The sequence below is a fragment of the Macaca nemestrina genome, chromosome 14 (genome assembly GCF_043159975.1).
Source record: "Macaca nemestrina isolate mMacNem1 chromosome 14, mMacNem.hap1, whole genome shotgun sequence".
In the NCBI taxonomy this organism is placed as follows: domain Eukaryota; kingdom Metazoa; phylum Chordata; class Mammalia; order Primates; family Cercopithecidae; genus Macaca; species Macaca nemestrina.
In genome coordinates, this window is record NC_092138.1 from 56,637,853 (window position 1) to 56,656,726 (window position 18,874).

General features: G+C 40.5%; 1 protein-coding gene and 1 pseudogene across 1 annotated transcript in view; both read left to right on the forward strand.

Moving 5' to 3' along the window:
- LOC105493860 (intraflagellar transport 74) overlaps positions 1-18,874 on the forward strand; it is a 128,960-nt gene that overhangs the window by 451 nt on the left and 109,635 nt on the right. The window contains 1 exon segment of the mRNA XM_011761813.3: positions 13,396-13,534. Coding sequence (XP_011760115.2) covers positions 13,415-13,534 — 120 coding nt within the window. The 5' untranslated portion in view covers positions 13,396-13,414.
- LOC105493859 (melanoma-associated antigen 3-like) lies at positions 13,542-18,798 on the forward strand (annotated as a pseudogene).

The following is an 18,874-nucleotide window of genomic DNA, read 5'->3' on the forward strand; positions in this document are numbered from 1 at the left end:
TTGTCGTAATTCGGGACGCGGGCCGGGACTACAACTCCCATAATGCCGCGCCAGTTGGCGTGAACATCCAGCGCGCCGAATCCGGATATTTTAAGCCTGAGTTCTTCGCGCTGGGCTTGGCGGAATGGCTGAGTGAGATTGTTTGGTGTGTACTGTTAGGTCATCCTCACCTCTTTTCCCTGATAATCTCGAGGTTTTTGCAAGTTAACTGTGTTTTTCAATTAAAACGAGAAAGCTTGAGGCCAAATTGGGAACTATTAATCACTGAACTATTCCTCCGTTTCAAGTTATCCGAATGTCCTACCCTCTATTGTCAAATTTACAAACAAATACAGTGGTCCAAGTCAATTTTTTAAAGGTATAACTACTTTTTTCTGGCGACTTGTTAAAATGTAGATTCTGATTCAGTAGGTCTGGGTTAGAGCCGAGATACGTATTGTTAACAAGCCCCCCGCCCACCCACTCGTGGTGCTACTTGCTGGTCATTATCAGATCTTACTGAGTACCAGGGTCAACATGACCTGTCTCTTTACTTTGTTTCCCTCCCATCCGCTATTCTCTCGCATCCAACTACACTTTTCTACAAACCTTTCTAAATTGCTAAGCCCAATTCACACTTTTCTGATTTCTCCCCTTCCTAAAACTCCCACTCTAGGTTTGGAATCACTTTTCTCCTGGTTTGGGAGATCATTCTTGAAATGTTGCCTTTTGATACTTCTTTGCTACCATATCCCCTCCCTGGGTGGATTATTTACTACTTTGCTTATTTCTAAAGCTGTATTCCCATATTGTCTTTTCCAAACTCTAGATCTGTATTTCTAGCTATCTGTTAGAAATCTCTACCAATTAGTCTTACTTAAATTATTTCAACTTTTCTTTAGCCTTTCTACCCCTTCTCTCCAGCCAATCCTACACATTAAAATATATTTGTGAAATACACACTTTATTGTTTTTTATCTGCTTGACGACCTCTGATGGCTTTCCATTTTTTTGTTGTTGTTTTTTGTTTGTTTGTTTGTTTGTTTGAGACGGAGTGTTGCTCTGTTGCCAGGCTGAGTGCAGTGGCGCGATCTCGGCTCACTGCAACCTCCGCCTCCCGGGTTCAAGCGATTTTCCTGCCTCAGCCTCCCGAGTAGCTGGGACTACAGGAGCGCGCCACCACGCCCAGCTAAATTTTGTATTTTTAGTAGAAACGAAGTTTCACCATGTTGGCCAGGCTAGTCTCAATCTCTTGACCTCGTAATCTGTCGGCCTCTGCCTTCCAAAGTACTGGATTACAGGCGTGAACCACCATGCCCGGCTGGCTTTCCATTCTTGCAGTACAGCATTACATAGGGCCTTTCTTTCTTTTTTTTTTTTTTTGAGACAGAGTCTCGCTCTGTCGCCCAGGCTGGAGTGCAGTGGCGCAATCTCGGCTCACTGCAAGCTCCGCCTCCCGGGTTCACGCCATTCTCCTGCCTCAGCCTCCCGAGTAGCTGGGACTACAGGCGCCCGCCCCTGCGCCCGGCTAATTTTTTTCTATTTTTAGTAGAGACGGGGTTTCACCATGGTCTCTATCTCCTGACCTTGTGATCCGCCCACCTCGGCCTCCCAAAGTGCTGGGATTACAGGCGTGAGCCACCACGCCCGGCCTACATAGGGCCTTTCACACAATCTCCCTAATCTGTTTTACTAGATTCGTCTCCCTCTGTTTTCTCTCTTATTCTAGCCATTTCGAATTTGTCACCATTCCCTGAACACATTATACTGTATGCTGTCCATGTCTCTATGCTCTTTGTACATGCATTTTTTTTTTTAACTTAGAATTCCACTTTCTCCATCTGTCATATTTCAACACCAGTTTATCTTCTGGTTTCTTCTAGTTCCCCTGGGGAACCAATGCAGTTTTATTTGTTGTCAATATAGTATTTACTGCATTCTAATATATTCTTTTATGTCTGTCTTTTCTACCAGACTACATTTTATTATTATCAAGACCTTTTATTTTACATGAATCTTAACCATCTAGTTTACTGCCTCCTATATAACAGGAAATGTTTTTCAACTTTGTATTCAGTTTACCAATTTTCACAGTCTCTCATTTAGTTCTCAAAATAACCCTGCAAGGTAGATAGTATTATTATTCCCATTTCACACATAAAGAATTTGCCTCGTCTAAAAAATGTTAATTTGGAGGCTATTAGGTTGAGATAGCTCCAGCTCTGGAGCCCAACTCAATGTAAACAGTAAAATGAAACTTAAGCTTAACTAACAGAAACAGACAAACCTCTAAGTATGGACTTTCCACTTTAACCAATCAAGTAAGTATATTTTCTTGGTCTTGCTTCCACCAACCCTTTATAAAAGTTTTCGCCTCATGCTGTAATTGCCCAACTGTGTTCTTACCTGCTGCCTTCCAAAAAAACCAATGCACTGAGAACTACAAATGTTGCAGCAGGGAAAGATGAATAATCACAGAGCCAGCCGAGCGAGGAGGATGGGAGATATTTCTCAAATCCACCTCCAAGAATGTAGAGGCTAGGTTTTTAAAGGATCAGTTGGTGGGCAGGAGGCTAGGAAATGGGAAATGCTAATTGGTTGGGTCAAGGATGAATCACAGGCGTGTCAGAACTATCTTCCTGAACCTGAGTCATTTCTGATGAGTGGGGTTCACAGGTCCAGGTTGTGTCTGTTGGTCTGCCAAAATGCTAAATTTGAAAAATATCTCAAACACCAGTTAATTAGGTTTCACAATAGTAATGTTATCTGTAGGAGTAGTTGGCGAAGTTACAAGTCTTGTGACCTCTGGTTACATGACTACAGAGCAGGAGGCTCTATAGAAAAGCAAGCTAATTATTCTGGACGAGGTGGCTCCGCCTGTAATCCTACAACTTGGGAGGCCGAGGCAGGTGGATCACGAGGTCAGGAGATCGAGGCCGTCCTGGCTAACACAGTGAAACCTTGTCTCTACTAAAAATACAAAAAATTAGCTGGGCACGGCGGCATGCACCTGTAGTCCCAGCTACTCAGAAGCCTGAGGCAAGAGAATCGCTTGAACCTGGGAGGCAGAGGTTGCAGTGAGCCGAGATAGCACCACTCCACTCCAGCCTGGGCGACAGAGGAAGACTCTGTCTCAAAAAAAAAAAAACAAACAGTGAAATATGAACTTCATCTTTAAGGATGGTTATCAGCTTCTAGATCACATTTGTCTTGCCGGTCCTGTAGAACATTGCAGAAAATGTTTCAAAGCTAATACATTTCAATATCCCAAAAGATAATTGCTGTTTTCAAGTTTTTGGTGCCCAAAAAGGAGAAAAACATTCTTCTAGTGCTAATACATTTAGTAAGCTTTTTTCTTGGCTTTTAATAAGTTTTTTGTTAAACATTTAAGGACACTTTATCCTTTCTTTTCATATGCTTTGAAATATTGTCTAGATAATTACATAATTCATTGAAAGATGGCTAACGTGAATATTCATTATGATTTTTATTGTCCCCTTATTGAAAGTTTATTTATTTATTTTTTTAACTTTTTTTTTTTTTTTTTTTGAGATGAAGTCTTACTCTTGTCGTCAAGCTGGAGTGCAATGGCGCAATCTTGGCTCACTGCAACCTCTGCCTCTCGGGTTCAAGCAATTCTCCTGCTTCAGCGTCCCGCGTAGCTGGGATTACAGGTAGCTGTCACCACGCCCAGCTAATTTTTGTATTTTTAGTAGAGACATGTTTCACCATGTTGGCCAGGCTGGTCTCGAACTCCTGACCTCAGGTGATCCACTCGCCTTGGCCTCCCAAAGTGCTGAGATTACAGGCGTGAGCCACTGTGCCTGGCCAAAAGTTTATTTTTAAAAAGTATTAATAATGCATTCCTTGGTTTAAAATTCAAAAGATGTAAAGGATGCACATTTTCAAACCCTAACCACCCAGTTTTCCTCTCTGGAGGCTTCTCAGTTTCTTGTGTTGTTCCCAAAGATTGTTTATACAGATGCAAGAAAATGTTAGCATTGAATACTTATTCACCTTAGTTTATATATCTTGGAAAACTTTTCATATTGTATGGGAAGAAGAAAACTTTTCCTCTACCCTGTCATGTTCACTATTCAAGGGCCTACGAGTTAAACTGACAAAAGACAGACTAACAGGAGAAAAATATCAATTTCTTATGCATAAAACAGCCAACAAAAGCAGCAGCTGGCTAGTCAAATGGTTAAACTTTAAGGCTTACATAACTAAGTAGGGAAAATGGTGGGGGAGAAACAGCTTTTACAGGGAAAAATAGAAACATTGACTTTTAGGAGAACAAATAAGAAAGTTTGTGTTCATCTATATGGTTAGGAGTGGTGTTTCCAGCTTCTTCAAGGCCATAAGTTAGGGGATTTATGGTAGCATCATTCCCCAGAAATTTTGCTTTTAATCAGATAAGGAACTCTCTGGCGCAATCTTGGCTCACTGCAAGCTCCACCTACCAGGTTCATGCCATTCTCCTGCCTCAGCCTTCTGAGTAGCTGGGACTACAGGCACCTGCCACCACGTCTGGCTAATTTTTTGTATTTTTAGTAGAGACGGGGTTTAACCATGTTAGCCAGGATGGTCTCAATCTCCTGACCTCATGATCCACCTGCCTCGGCCTCCCAAAGTGCTAGTATCACAGGTGTGAGCCACCGCGCCTGGCCAAAATATTTTTATACCAGCTCTGGGGTTCGTAGTCAGCCTCTGCAATATCAGTATACAAGGGGCATCGTTTTTTATAGATGGCCAAATTTCATGTGATTTTATGACTGTAGCATTATTAATTCAGTGTTGTTTGATTTTTTTCCTATTCTTTCTCTGTAACATGCACTGTTCAAAGAAATAACCTTGGACAATGAGCATATGTCATTTATATGTATGAATTCAGTGTGAATACGTGCTGACTTCCTGGAAGTGGAGTTACTAGGTCAAAGGACATGTGCATTTGGATGTCTATAGCCATCTTCTTTCAATAGACACTCCTACCAGTGTATCCAAAATCTTAGTTGATGTACCTATTCACTAGTAAGTTCACTAACTTTTCTCTATTTTATAGTAGAATAACTTAATGATGTCACTCCTCAAAGTTTCTTTTCTTTTTTAAAATTCATTTTTGTTTTCATTTTCTGTAGGGGGGGGGTCTCACTATGTTGCCCAGGCTGGTCTTGAACTCCTGGCCTCAGTGACCATCCTGCCTTGGCCTCCCAAAGTGTTGGGATTAGAGGCATGAGCCACCACACCTGGCCAAAAAGTTTATTTTCTTAAAAAACCTACACACATCCTACAAAGACATTTTTGAGTTATTAATGTTTTTCTTCTGTGCACCCTGGGCTACATAAGCATGACTGGCCATATTCAGTACCACGTGGTATCCTCTTCATTGGGCCTTATTGCCCCTGACTCTACTGAGTACCCACTTGCCCCCTTCCCTACTCTGTCATTCTCCCTTTAAAACATCCAATCACTGCTGTACAAATCAAGGTTGAATTCCTTTCACATTGGACTATTTTCCCTATTGGAGTAGTAAATTATGGATAAAAATGTGTTCTTACTGTCAGGGTTTGTTATCTTTGACAACAAAAGTAAATATATAACTGCAAGTTGGCCGGGCGCGGTGGCTCAAGCCTGTAATCCCAGCACTTTGGGAGGCCGAGGCGGGTGGATCACGAGGTCAGGAGATCGAGACTATCCTGGCTAACATGGTGAAACCCCGTCTCTACTAAAAATACAAAAAACTAGCCGGGCGTGGTGGCGGGCGCCTGTAGTCTCAGCTACTTGGGAGGCTGAGGCGGGAGAATGGCGTGAACCCGGGAGGCGGAGCTTGCAGTGAGCCGAGATCACGCCACTGCACTCCAGCCTGGGAGACACAGCGAGACTCCGTCTCAAAAAAAAAAAAAATATATATATATATATATAACTGCAAGTTATAATGAGTGATATGTAGTGTTAAAATAATGAAATTGGAGGTCATTAGACTGAAGTCGCTTTAATGCACTGAGTTCCTACATAGGGAAACAAACTTAAAATAGAATCACAAGTGGCCAACTAGTCATCAGTTATATTGTCTTGAACTTGCCACAAGAACAGTCAAAATAAGACAACTGCTCAAACTTTAACCAATCAAATAATTTCTTTGCTATGCTCTGCATTTACTCTCTGAAAGCTTTCAGCTACCTCTAGAGGAGCCCCAAACCACTTATGATTTGGAGCTGCCCAATTCATGAATTGCTGTCTGTTCAAACAAGCTCTTTAAAATTTTAATGTTCCAAAGTTTACCTTCTAACAGGAATAGTACAGGGTGCACTGAGGACATATAATGAGGTGGGAGACCAGAAGGAGTTGGAGCACTAATCTAGTATGGACTGTCAGAGAAGAAGACCTCTCTAATAAAAGACATTTGGGTGAAGACTTGAATGATGAACAGGACTTTGGACAGTGAAAAGCAGAGGGACAAAGATTCCAGGAAGAGAGAATTGCAGTGAAAAGGACTAGAGACAGAAAGGAACTTGATACACAAGTAGTCTTACAATAAAATTACAATTTGATATAACCTGATTACTAACCAAATTATAACTTGATATAACCTAATTACAATTTGATATAACCTTAAAAGCAACAGAACCTAATACATAATGATCCAAAGTCAAATAAGATACGGTGCCTACTCTCAGGATGCTCAGAGGCGAATATGTGATATGTATTCCTATTCTCTATTCCTTTTTCATCATGAAAAAGATATGGGGACAGGGATCAATACTTATTGCCCAAATGAGCTTAAGCATATTATTTAATCTCTTTAAAACTTGGATAATAGTATCTGTTCTGCCAATTTCAACTGTTAATATCTGTCAGGGTCCTTAGGTGCAAGAAACAGAAATCATCTATAAATGATATAAAAGCTGAAAATGAATTTATTAAAGGACATCAAGCAGCTCACAGACTCTCCCAGAAGCTGAAGAAACAAGTTAGCGGTTCTCCTCCCAATAAAGCCTCTGGGTACCAACACTGCAGCCTGCACCAACACACTGATGCTGGACACTGGTTGCTGGTGATAGAACTTTGCAGTCTCGGAAACGATGTAGTTACCGTGGCTGTCACCCTTACTTCAACAGACTCTCTGAAGTCCTGCTTCTGGTTGTCATTCAAGTTTGAGTTGGGTCACCAAATTAGATTGGAGAGTCTAGCAAGCAATAATACTCATGTCCCAGTAATAAGGAAGACTAGGAAAGCCAGTATCTGTCACTTCCAGTTCCTGTAAGGGTGTTTGGGGACAAGGTAAGGGAGAAACTCTGCCAAAAGGATGACAAATGGCCACTGCAAATAGGGTGGGCTCTAATGAGATAAGTACATGAAAATGTTTCAGAAACTAAGGGGGAATTCAGCCACATGACATAATCTCATTTTGTACTGATTTTTAACTCCTTGAGGGCAGGCAAGTTGGAAATATGTGTAAAATAATGTGAAAATCCCAATACATATGCAATCACATTTAAGCTCTATCTATGAAGATTGGAAGGAAACATACAGTAAAAGTTATTTTATTAGAGAAGTGGGATTTGAGATGAAGTAGTTTTTTTAAAAAAAAAAAAGACACTTTCCATTGAATTCACAGGCTTCCCCACAAACTTGGATCCAAATTCTAATGAAAGGAAGCTTAAAGACACAAAGCTTCTGGTGAAATGAGGAACAGAACAGTTGGTGCCAGAATCGCATCCATACGTCATGATGCATTGTGTACGCTATGCAGTCCTAATAGGGAGGAAAACTACCACTAATTACGAATTTAGAAAATTGCACAGTGCTGCCTACCACGTAATAACTTCAAATGTAACCTGTTACACGTTAGCCGACGTGAGGTTACATAGGGACATAGCAAAACTCGCTAGAGTTACTTCAGGTAAGGCACACAGAGGTTGCTCTGATTATCAAGAAAAGCAAACGTTCACATAAAACGTTTTCCGACCGCCCCGCTCTTTCCCACTTCTTCCAAAAATCTCTGAAGAGTGGTGAAGAAACAAACATCAGTCCTCCATTCTCGCGAGAGCTCCGCGTGTAACCAGCGGCTGAGGCGGAGGATTGGTCACGCAGGATGAGGAGGCTCCGCTATCCCGCCCCCGTTGCCGGGATACGCCGCGGCGCACGGCCGCTAGTGGGTAGGCCTGAGAGCAGAGGAAAACTGCGCGTGGGCCTCAGAAAGAAGTTATAGGGCACACGCGAGTCGGGCGACCGCCCCCCTTCCGCGCCGGCGGAGGTGAGAAACCCCGGGTCCCATCTCTTCCTCCCTCCCTCCCGTGTCTGTTCTCTTGCCTTGGAGATGCTGATCCGCTCCAAACAAAACAAATTCTAACTCTGGGTCTTAGCTGTTACTGTCGGGCCAGGCATGTACCAATTCTAGTCCGGCGAAGGGTGAGAACAGACCTCCTCCAACAGCCCAACCACCCCCCCCCCCCACTACCCCACTCCCCGCAGGAGACCCGCCAAGCACAGAGCGGAGGGAAGGACCACGATGGGCTAAAGGATTTTAGTCAAAGAAATAGATTTCTACCTGTTACAGTGGAAGGGATTTATTTCTGTCTGTTGATCACAGTGCGGGCAGTTAGCAACTTTCCACTTTTTCACGTGTGAGAACGGTTGATTTAGGGAGGATAATGACAGAATAATAATTAGAAGCCAGATGTTTTAAATTTAATACTTATCTTCACAACAGCTCTGCAAGGTAGAGCTTATTGTCACCCTTCTGTTTTACAGAAGATGAAATCCTGAGGGGCTAAGTAAGGTGGCAAGATTATGCAGCTGCTAACTTTGTCAGCACTAGTTTGTATCGCTAATTTTTCTGGATCCAAAGGCCAGGCTGCCTCTCTGATTGTGTGAATAACTGGAAATTGTGTGACTCTTTGATTGAATAACCCTGGAGTTAGTGGTATATTTGTTGCTAATGCCCCCCTCTTAATCCGACTGGTAATAATATAATGGTAAGCTTTTTTTTTTGCGACAGTAAAGCGGTGGAAAAGAAAATTGGGTGAAATTTCTGTATGTTGTACATTTTCTCAAAGTTAGCAGGAAACCTAGAGTAATATCTTTTCCACTGGAAAGAGATGTTTATTGTACTCGTTTACTTGTGGAAAAACCATTTTGATCATACACCCTGTCTTTCTTTTCAAACAGTCATTTCATGAAATTACTTTTTCCATTTGAAATTCTTTTGCTTTCTACATAGAGTTCAAAATGGCAAGGAATTAGAATCAGGGAGCTAGTGGGGTCAGGAAGATTGGTGTGAACGTATTCAAATGAGAGATCTGACTGGAAATTTCAGATAAACAATTGAAAACTCAAAATTGGTGCCCAGTTGAAAGGGCAGAACTGTAGACATTGCTTAGTGAGCCAGGCACATAGTTGGAGTTACAAAGATGCATGATTGTAGAAAGAATAGAAGCAATCCAAGGACTGATTATGAATAATGCTAAGAAAAGTCAGAAAAGTAGTACTGGACATACAGTGTAGAAACAGAGAAATCATTTTAGTCCAACACACGCTTTGTTTGCTTTTTAACAATTTAGTAAATTTTTGTAATTGGCAATACCTTTATGTAGGAGGAAATTTAAAAGGTACAAAAGAGAACAACGTTTTTGCTTGTCACTGAGACAGATGTTGGGGATATAAAGATGATTAAGATTCAGCTCTTGCCATAAAGGGCAAGAAATACTTAAGCAGATCATTTCAAGTGGTGTGATAGCTTCTGGAATAAAGAAATACACAGGATGCATGGCAGCACATAGAACAGGTCTATACACTGAAATTGAAGAAGACGAAGATTCCAAGACCAGTTATGGACTGGTCATGGAAGGATTCCCTGAGAAAGTAACAGGCAAAATGTGTGTTAGGCAAGGGGACCACTTAAGAGGCTGGTATAATAGTCCACTTGAGTCAGTGATGCCCTGAATTGGCCAGTGCTGTAGGAATAGAGAGTAAAGTACCTGTTAAACACTTATTAACAAAATCAGTAGAACTAAACAAAACAAACTCAGTAGAACTATGTGATCAGCCATGGGAAGTGAGGGAGAGGGAGATATCAGGGACTAAGTTTCTGACTTCTGTGACTAGGAGGTGATACCAAGAGGAAGGACAAATTTTGCGGAGCTGATAATGAGTTTGGATTATATATGTTTATTTTGAAATATTTAGACGTCTAAGTGGAGATATTATTATTTGGATATAAACACCACAAGCTGAGTGCTAAAATAAGGGCTGGACATATGAAATTGTGTGGAATCAGTTGTTAATTGTTAAAACCCTGAGTGTGGATAAGTGGGCCAAGGAGAGTTTAGAGAGAGAGAAGAAAAAGATGGTGGATGGTATCTTAGAAAATGCTCTATATAAGCATTTCTGTCTCAAGGAGATGGAAAGAAGAACCAGAAGAGAGGGAAGTGTCATGGAGATGTTTCATATAAATGTGGACACCAGTAAAGTAGGATGACATTTACATCACTGGCAGTATTGGCAATGGTCATTTGAATCAAACAGTAGCAATCCAGGAGATAGTGGAAACAAAGCAGTAGAAAATAGTGGATATAAGCTATTCTTTTTTTTTTTTTTTTTGAGATGGAGTCTTGCTCTGTTGCCCAGGCTGGAGTACAGTGGCTCGATCTCGGCTCACTGCAAGCTCCGCCTCCCAGGTTCACGCCATTCTCCTGCCTCAGCCTCCCGATTAGCTGGGACTGCAGGTGCTTGCCACCATACCCGGCTAATTTTTTGTATTTTTTAGTAGAGATGGTGTTTCACCGTGTTAGCCAGGATGGTCTCGGTCTCCTGACTTCATGATCCACCAGCCTCAGCTTCCCAAAGAGCTAGGATTACAGGCGTGAGCCACTGCGCCTGGCCGGATATAAGCTATTCATAAGAATTTGGCTGCATAAGGGAAGGATATATGGGACAGTTAGATAGAGGTGGTTGCAGGGTCAAGAAATAAGTCTTTGAAGGTCGAAAAGAATTGAATATGGTAACAGACTGAAGGAAAGGAGAAAGTTTAAAGATATTGGTAGCAGTGAGCGTAATGCCACAAAGAAGGTGGGATCAAGGGTAAATCAGAGTAGAGATTGATCTTGAATGACAGAAGGAATGGCTGTTGAGATAGGAGGGCAGAATGGATGTAGAGAAGTTTATGTGCCCCAAAGGTGATGGAGTTCAAGTTGTAATTTTCTTAAATGAGTCATCTGCTAAGAGTGGCAGGAACAGAGATTGAAAAGTAGTTAAGGATGAGAATTATCAAGTAGAGAGGTATCTTAACAAGGCTAAACACTTTCTGAAATGAGGGTCCAACTAAGATTTGTGACTATCACTTTGCAGTACCCCAGTCTGTACAGTTGTATGATTTCCACCAGCAATATTCAGCACTTCAGGTTGGATGTGGAGAAGGGTTTCTGATTTTGCCAGATGGGTGGAAAAGAGTTCCAGGATACAAATTATTTGATGGTGCTCATGAGACACTAATTTCATGAGAGAAGGAGGAGAGTTCTTAACCACCCTTGTCAGGGTATCACTAGTGACTTCTTGGATGGGGACTCCATTGGATATTTCAGTTTTCATCTTACTTGAATTTCCAACTGTAAATGGCATGGCTTGTTCCTGCCTTCTCTTGGCATCTCTGACATACACTCCTGGTTTTTTTCTTTGCTTTCTGGGCCTTAATTTTCATTCTCTCATACTAGATTTTCCTCTTCTGTGTGATCTGTATGTATTGATGTTCCTCAGGACAATCTTGGGCACTATTCTCTTTTTCTCCATATTCTCTCTCTAGATAAGTATCTTCATAACTTTTATATGACCTACAATAGGACATACATTTTTATATTGTAGCCTAGTAAACACATATGTGTAAATTTATGTAAATATAGCTGAAACAAAAATTTACTGAAACAATGTTTACCCTTCGTATGTTCAGTGAACTCTTTTTGTTTAAATTTTATTTCACATTTTAGTATCTTGGTCATAACCTGCAAAATTGTTTTCAGAACTCACTAATGGATGTGACCAACAATTTGAAAACTACTACTCTAAATTATGAGATAATTTTAAATAATATTATATTCTGATGAATAAAGGAGAGGGCTGATAAACCGGGAGAAAATGAGTAAATTAAGGAAATGGTTTAAAGGCAGGTGTAGCAGGAATGAAGATGAGAAAAGGGTAGAAGGAGAGAAGACCCAAGAATAGAGTATTTCAATTAAGATGTTTGAGATGAAGCAATTCCAGATGATGACAAGCTCCATGTATTGCCATGGCTATCAGTGACTGAAATGGAGTTAAGATCATTGCTAAAGTTGAGATCACGGAACTGTGAAGCTGCAATGTTAAGTATTGGATCTAGTATCCAAATGGAAGTCATCCAGGATGATGGTGAGATTGGAATAGAGAAGCTGTGAACTAGGTACAAAAGACTTTAGTAAAGATAGAGGAGAGATTAGGAAGTCACAAATTACCAGCAACCAGGAAAGATCAAGGCAATATTGTTGCATTCACAGATCCTCAGAGGAAGTGAATCTTGTTTATTTTTTTTTTTAATATTTTTTTTTTTCGGGGGTGGAGTCTCGCTCTGTCACCCAGGCTGGAGTGCAGTAGTGCAATCTCAGCTCACTGCAAACTCCATCTTCTGGGTTCACACCATTCTCCTGCCTCAGCCTCCCGAGTAGCTGGGACTACAGGCGCCCACCCCTACGCCCAGCTAATTTTTTGTATTTTTAGTAGAGACAGGGTTTCACTGTGTTAGCCAGGATGGTCTTGATCTCTTGACCTCGTGATCCACCTTCCTCCGCCTGCCAAAGTGCTGGGATTACAGGTGTAAGCCACTGCGCCTGGCCTCTTGTTTATTTTTTTAAAGGTATGGAAGAATATTTTGAAAGTGACATTTGGGAGCAAGAAAAGTGCCACCTCCTTTGCTTTAAAAGAGGACAGGAAGCTAAAACAAATGGACTACTGAAAGTGTTACTCTCAGTGGAAGCCAAGATTCTGTTAAAGTTAAGAAAATAGAAAGTATTTGTAACAAGATTCAGAATATAAGAGAGTTAATTGTGAACCAGAAAATGCAGAGAAAAGATTAAGAGCAAAGAAAGATGTTGGCTGTGACAGGAGAGAAAACTTACCAGAGTATAGGATGAGAATACTAAAGAAATAGATAACTACAGGGGCTTGCATTTTGGTAAGATAATAGAAAGAGGAGGAAGGAATGTTGCAAGAAACAATCTCATAGTTCTAAATGGAGCACAATGTCAAATTTGAACAAAGTTAACCTTGTAGTGGCACACAGAATGGCAGCTTGCAAGAACAATTGTGAATTAAATGTAAGTGTATGATGGGTCGTTATTGTCTTGCTAGAGAAGACATCAAAGGATTGAACTGTTTATTGCTTCCAAACAGTGATTAAAGTAAAGAAACAATGGCCAGCAATCACAAATCTTCAGCAGCTCGCCCTGTTTCAAGAGGTGGAGTTGGATTAACAGGAAGGCCTCCTTCTGGGATACGACCCCTATCAGGAAATATTCGAGTGGCAACTGCAGTAAGTTTGAAACAAATCTATTTACTTTGGGAGGCCAAGGTGGGAGGACCACTTGAGTCCAGGAGACTGGGGCTTCAGTGAACTAAGATCATGCCACTGCACCCCAGTTTGTGAGTTTTTGATTCTTTCCACCCCAAAAAATCTGTTGAATGCTTGTGCATATATTGTGGTAGAAGTTGGAAATCCCCTCTGTAATAAGAGATTCTACTTTGTTGTTTCTTTATTTCATAAGCATATTATTAAACATGTTTGGGTTGTTTTTTTGGAAAGCATCTGGAAATGTAAATGTGGAAGAATGTTTGAAAGACACTCTGGGAAGAAGATACCTGCTCCTGCAGATACTCAATTTAAAGCTGCAATAATTTTAGTTGAATAGTGTATTGGGGCCAGAATAAAATGAAATGAATAGACCAGAAATAGAATCAAGCATATAAGAATTTAGTTAATGATTAATGTGGTGTTTCAGATTAGTTGGCAAAACATGGAGTATTCAATAGAACATTCCAATAATTATTAAACCATTTGTTTGAAAGTATTTTTAATCCTCTTTTATACCTTTTGTCAGAATTCTACATAGTTTAGAAACTTGGTATTTCAAAAATGAAACCATAAATGTAGTAGAGGAAAATGCTGGCAAGTATTTTGTATACACTTGATATGGACTAGGCTTTTCTAAAAATGACAGAAATAACAAGTACTGAAAAGGAAAGCATTTTTATTATATATCTGAATTTACAAAAAATAAAACACCATAAAAATTAAAAGAGAAATGACACCTGGTAAAAACATTTATAATATATATACCATATATAGGATCAGAATCTCAAAAAGTAAACTTTACTTCTTTTTTGAGACAAGAGTCTTGCTCTGTCACCCAGGCTGGAGTGCAGTGGCATGATCTCGGCTCACTTTAAGTTCTACCTCCTGGGTTCACGCCATCCTCCTGCCTCAGCCTCCCAAGTAGCTGGGACTATGGGCACCTGCCACCACGCCTGGATAATTTTTTGTATTTTTAGTAGAGACGGGGTTTCACCGTGTTAGTCAGGATGGTCTCGATCTTCTAATCTTGTGATCCTTCCACCTTGGCCTCCCAAAGTGCTAGGATTACAGGCGTGAGCCACCGTGCCCAACCAACTCTGCTAATTTTTAAGTGCTCTTTCTGTATTAAGACTACAAGCCTTATGTCCAATCAAAATTTCATGACATTTCTTTTGAGGCTGGGGTAATACTATAAAACTATTATAAAACTCATCTAGAATAATACAAAAATAAGAAAAAGTACAATACTCTAACGTAAAATATATTATAGACAATGAGTGAAACAATATTCTGATTGCCACAGTACCTGGAAATAAACTCTAGTGAATGTTAAAGAATTTAACATAGGAGAGTGTGTCATAAATAGTGAATCAATAAGAGAAACACAGCATATGAGGAAAAGTTAGATGAAGTTTATGAGTTGATATTCTAAGCAGGATATCCTGTAAAGATAATTATTACATTTTCATTATCATTATAATGTAAAAACTGGGAAACAGGCAACGGCCTGATGTTGGTGGAGGGAAGCAGGCCTAGGCTTGGTGAGGAGGCAAGGTTCTGAGGGGACAGGCTGACAAGGAGGACCAGAGGCCCCCGGAGGAGCACGGAAGGAGAAGATCTGCCTGTGGGTTTCCATTGCCCAGCTCCTGCCCACACTCCCGCCTGCTGCCCTGACCAGAGTCAGCATGCCTCTTGAGCAGAGGAGTCAACACTACAAGCCTGAAGAACGCCTTGAAGCCGGAGGAGAGGCCCTGGGCCTGGTGGGTGCGCAGGCTTCTGCTACTGAGGAGCAGGAGACTCCCTCCTCCTCTTCTACTGTAGTGGAAGTCACCCGGAGGGGAGGTGCCTGCTGCTGAGTCACTGGGTCCTCCCCAGAGTCCTCAGGAGCCTCCACCCTTCCCACTACCATCAGCTACACTCTCTGGAGCCAATCTGATGAGGACTCCAGCAACCAAGAAGAGGAGGGGCCAAGCGCCTTTTCTGACCTGGAGTCCAGCTTCCAAGCAGCACTCAGTAGAAAAGTGGCTGAGTTGGTTCATTTTCTGCTCCTTAAGTATCGAGCCAGGGAGCCAGTCACAAAGGCAGAAATGCTGGAGAGTGTCATGAGAAATTGCCAGTACTTCTTTCCTGTGATCTTCAGCAAAGCCCCTGATTCCTTGCAGCTGGTCTTTGGCATCAAGCTGATGGAAGTGGACCCAATTGGCCACTTTTACATCTTTGTCACCTGCCTGGGCCTCTCCTACGATGGCCTGCTGGGTGACAATCAGATCATGCCCAAGACAGGCCTCCTGATAATCCTCCTGGCCATCACAAAAGAGGGCGACTGCGCCCCTGAGGAGAAAATCTGGGAGGAGCTGAGTGTGTTGGAGGTGTTTGAGGAGAGGGAGCACAGTATCTTCGCGGATCCCAGGAAGCTGCTCACCCAAGATTTTGTGCAAGAAAACTACCTGGAGTACTGGCAGGTGCCCGGCAGTGATCCTGCATGCTACGAGTTCCTGTGGGGTCCAAGGGCCCTCGTTGAAACCAGCTATGTGAAAGTCCTGTGCCATATGCTAGAGATCAGTGGAGGACCTCACTTTTCCTACTCACCCCTGCATGAATGGGCTTTGAGAGACGGGGAAGAGTGAGTCCGAGCACGCGTTGCGCCAGGGCCAGTGGGAGGGGGTCTGGGCCAATGCACCTTCCAGGGCCCCATCCATTAGCTTCCACTGCCTTGTGTGACATGAGGCCCATTCTTCACTCTTTGAAGAGAGCAGTCAGCATTCTCAGTTTTGGGTTTCTGTTGTATTGGATGACTTGGAGATTTATCTTTGTTTCCTATTGGAATTGTTCAAATGTTCCTTTTAACAGATGGTTGAATGAACTTCAGCATCCAAGTTTGTGAATTGCAGTAGTCACACATAGTGTGTTTATATAGTTTAGGAGTAAAAGTCTTGTTTTTTATTCAGATTGAGAAATCCATTCCATTTTGTGAATTGTGACTTAAATACAGCAGTGGGAAAAGTATTTGCTTAAAATTGTGAACGAATTAGCAATAACACACATGAGATAAAGAACTCAAGACATTAAAAGATAGTTAATTCTTGCCTTATACCTCAGTCTATTCTGTAAAATCAAACAGATACGCATACCTGAATTTTCTTGGCTTCTTTGAGAATGCAAGAGAAATAAAATCTGAATAAATAATTTTAAAAAAAATTGGGAAACAACCTAAAAGACCTTACAACAGGTGAATCTTAAACAAATAATGATATGTATATCCCTATAATAGGCTATTAGATAGTCATTACAAACTACTTTCAAGATATTTCAGAAAATAATATACTTTAACGAAAGTTTAAAAGCAGTGTTGTATCAATTTAACATAGAAACATACATTTATACATACATAGAAATGAAATGAAAATAAATGAATAGACAGAAATGTCCACAAATTTATCTGATGTTCACACAGGTAATTTCAACTAACTGAGAACTTGCAGAGGGCCAGTAGTCAAGCTCCTACAGTAGGCTAACTGCAAACTACAGATAATGATGGGTCCTGTGGTTAACTCAAGAAAAGCAGCATTTTTGGAGGGAATGATTTTGTTAAAGTCAGATTTTCCTAAAGTTTTCAGATTTTTTTCTAGAGTTTCAGGTAATAATATTAGGACATCGTCGTCAACTTAGACCGACATAATTTTTCTAAAATCTTCATACATAGGATAGTAAGGGTATCTTTTTCTTTTATTCCAGTAAAAATTGATAATTAAATATTTATAAAAAGAATCTGACATTTATTGGCCACCTACTATTTGCCAGGCACTTTATCTATTTATTTGTAAAATTTTTAAAATTTGTATATATTTATGCAGATGTCTTACATGCATATATTGTGTAATGGTGAAGTGTGGGCTTTTAGTGTACCCATCACCTGAATAGTGAACACTGTACCAAGTAGGTAATTTTGCAACCTTCACCTTCCTCCCACCCATCTTTTGTAATCTTCAGAGTCTATTGTCTCACTCTGTATGTCCATATGTACCCATTGTTTAACTCCCACTTGTAAGTGACAACATGCGGTATTTGACTTTCTCTTTCTGGGTTGTTTCACTTAGGATCATGGCCTCTGGCTCCATCCATATTGTTGCAAAAGACATGATTTCATTCTTTATTATGGCCGAGTAGTGTTTCATAGTATGTGTGTATATATATATATGTGTGTGTGTGTGTGTGTGTGTGTGTGTGTGTGTGTGACCACATTTTCTTTACGTAGCCCTCCATCTCCGTTGATGGACACTTAGGTTTTTTTTCATATATTTGCTGTTGTGGAAAAGTTGTGTGATAAACATAGGAATGCAGGTATCTTTTTGAAATAGTGATTTCTTTCCTTTTGCAGTGGGATTGCTGGATCATATGATAGATCTATGTTTACTTTTTGAAGAACTTCCATACTGTTCTCCATAGTGGTTATACTAACTTACATTCCTACCAACACTGTACAAAGGGTCCCTTTTCTCTATATATTTGTCAGCATTTGCTATTGCCTTTCTTTTGGAAAAAAGTCATTTTAACTGGGGTGAGATGATATCTCATTGTAGTTTTGATTTGTATTTCTCTGATGATCAGTGATGTTGAGCACCTTTTCATATACCTGTTTGACGTTTGTGTATCTTCTTTTGAGAAGTTGTCTATTCAGACGTTTTGTCCATTTTTTAATTGTATTATTAGATTTTTTTGCTAGTGAGTTGAGTTCCTTATATATTCTGTTTATTAATTTCTTGTCAGATGGATAGTTTTCATATATTTTCTCCTATTCCTTTGGTTGTCCCTTCACTTTGTTGATTGTTTCCTTTGCTGTGCAGGTGTTTTTTAACTTGATGTGATTCTATTTGTTTATTTTTGCTTTGGTTTCCTTTGCTTGTGTGATATTACTCAAAAAAACCTTTTCTTGGACCAATGTTCTGGATAATTTCCCCCATGTTTTCTTTTAGTAGTTTCATAGTTTGAGGTTTTAATTTAAGTCTTTAATCCATTTTGATTTGATTCTTATATATGGTGAGAGATATGGTTCTAGTTTCATTCTTTTGCCTGTGGAGATCCAGTTCTCCCGTACCATTTATTGAAGAAATTGGCATTTCCTCAGTGTATGTTCCTTGCATCTTTGTCAAAAATGTGTTCCGGTAGGTATATGGATTTATTTCTGAGTTTCTATTCTGTTTTTATGCCAGTATGCTTTTTTTTTTTTTTTTTTTTTTTTTTTTTAATTCAGAATGGGTTTGGCTGTCCTAGATCTTCTATGATTCTATATAAATTTTAGGC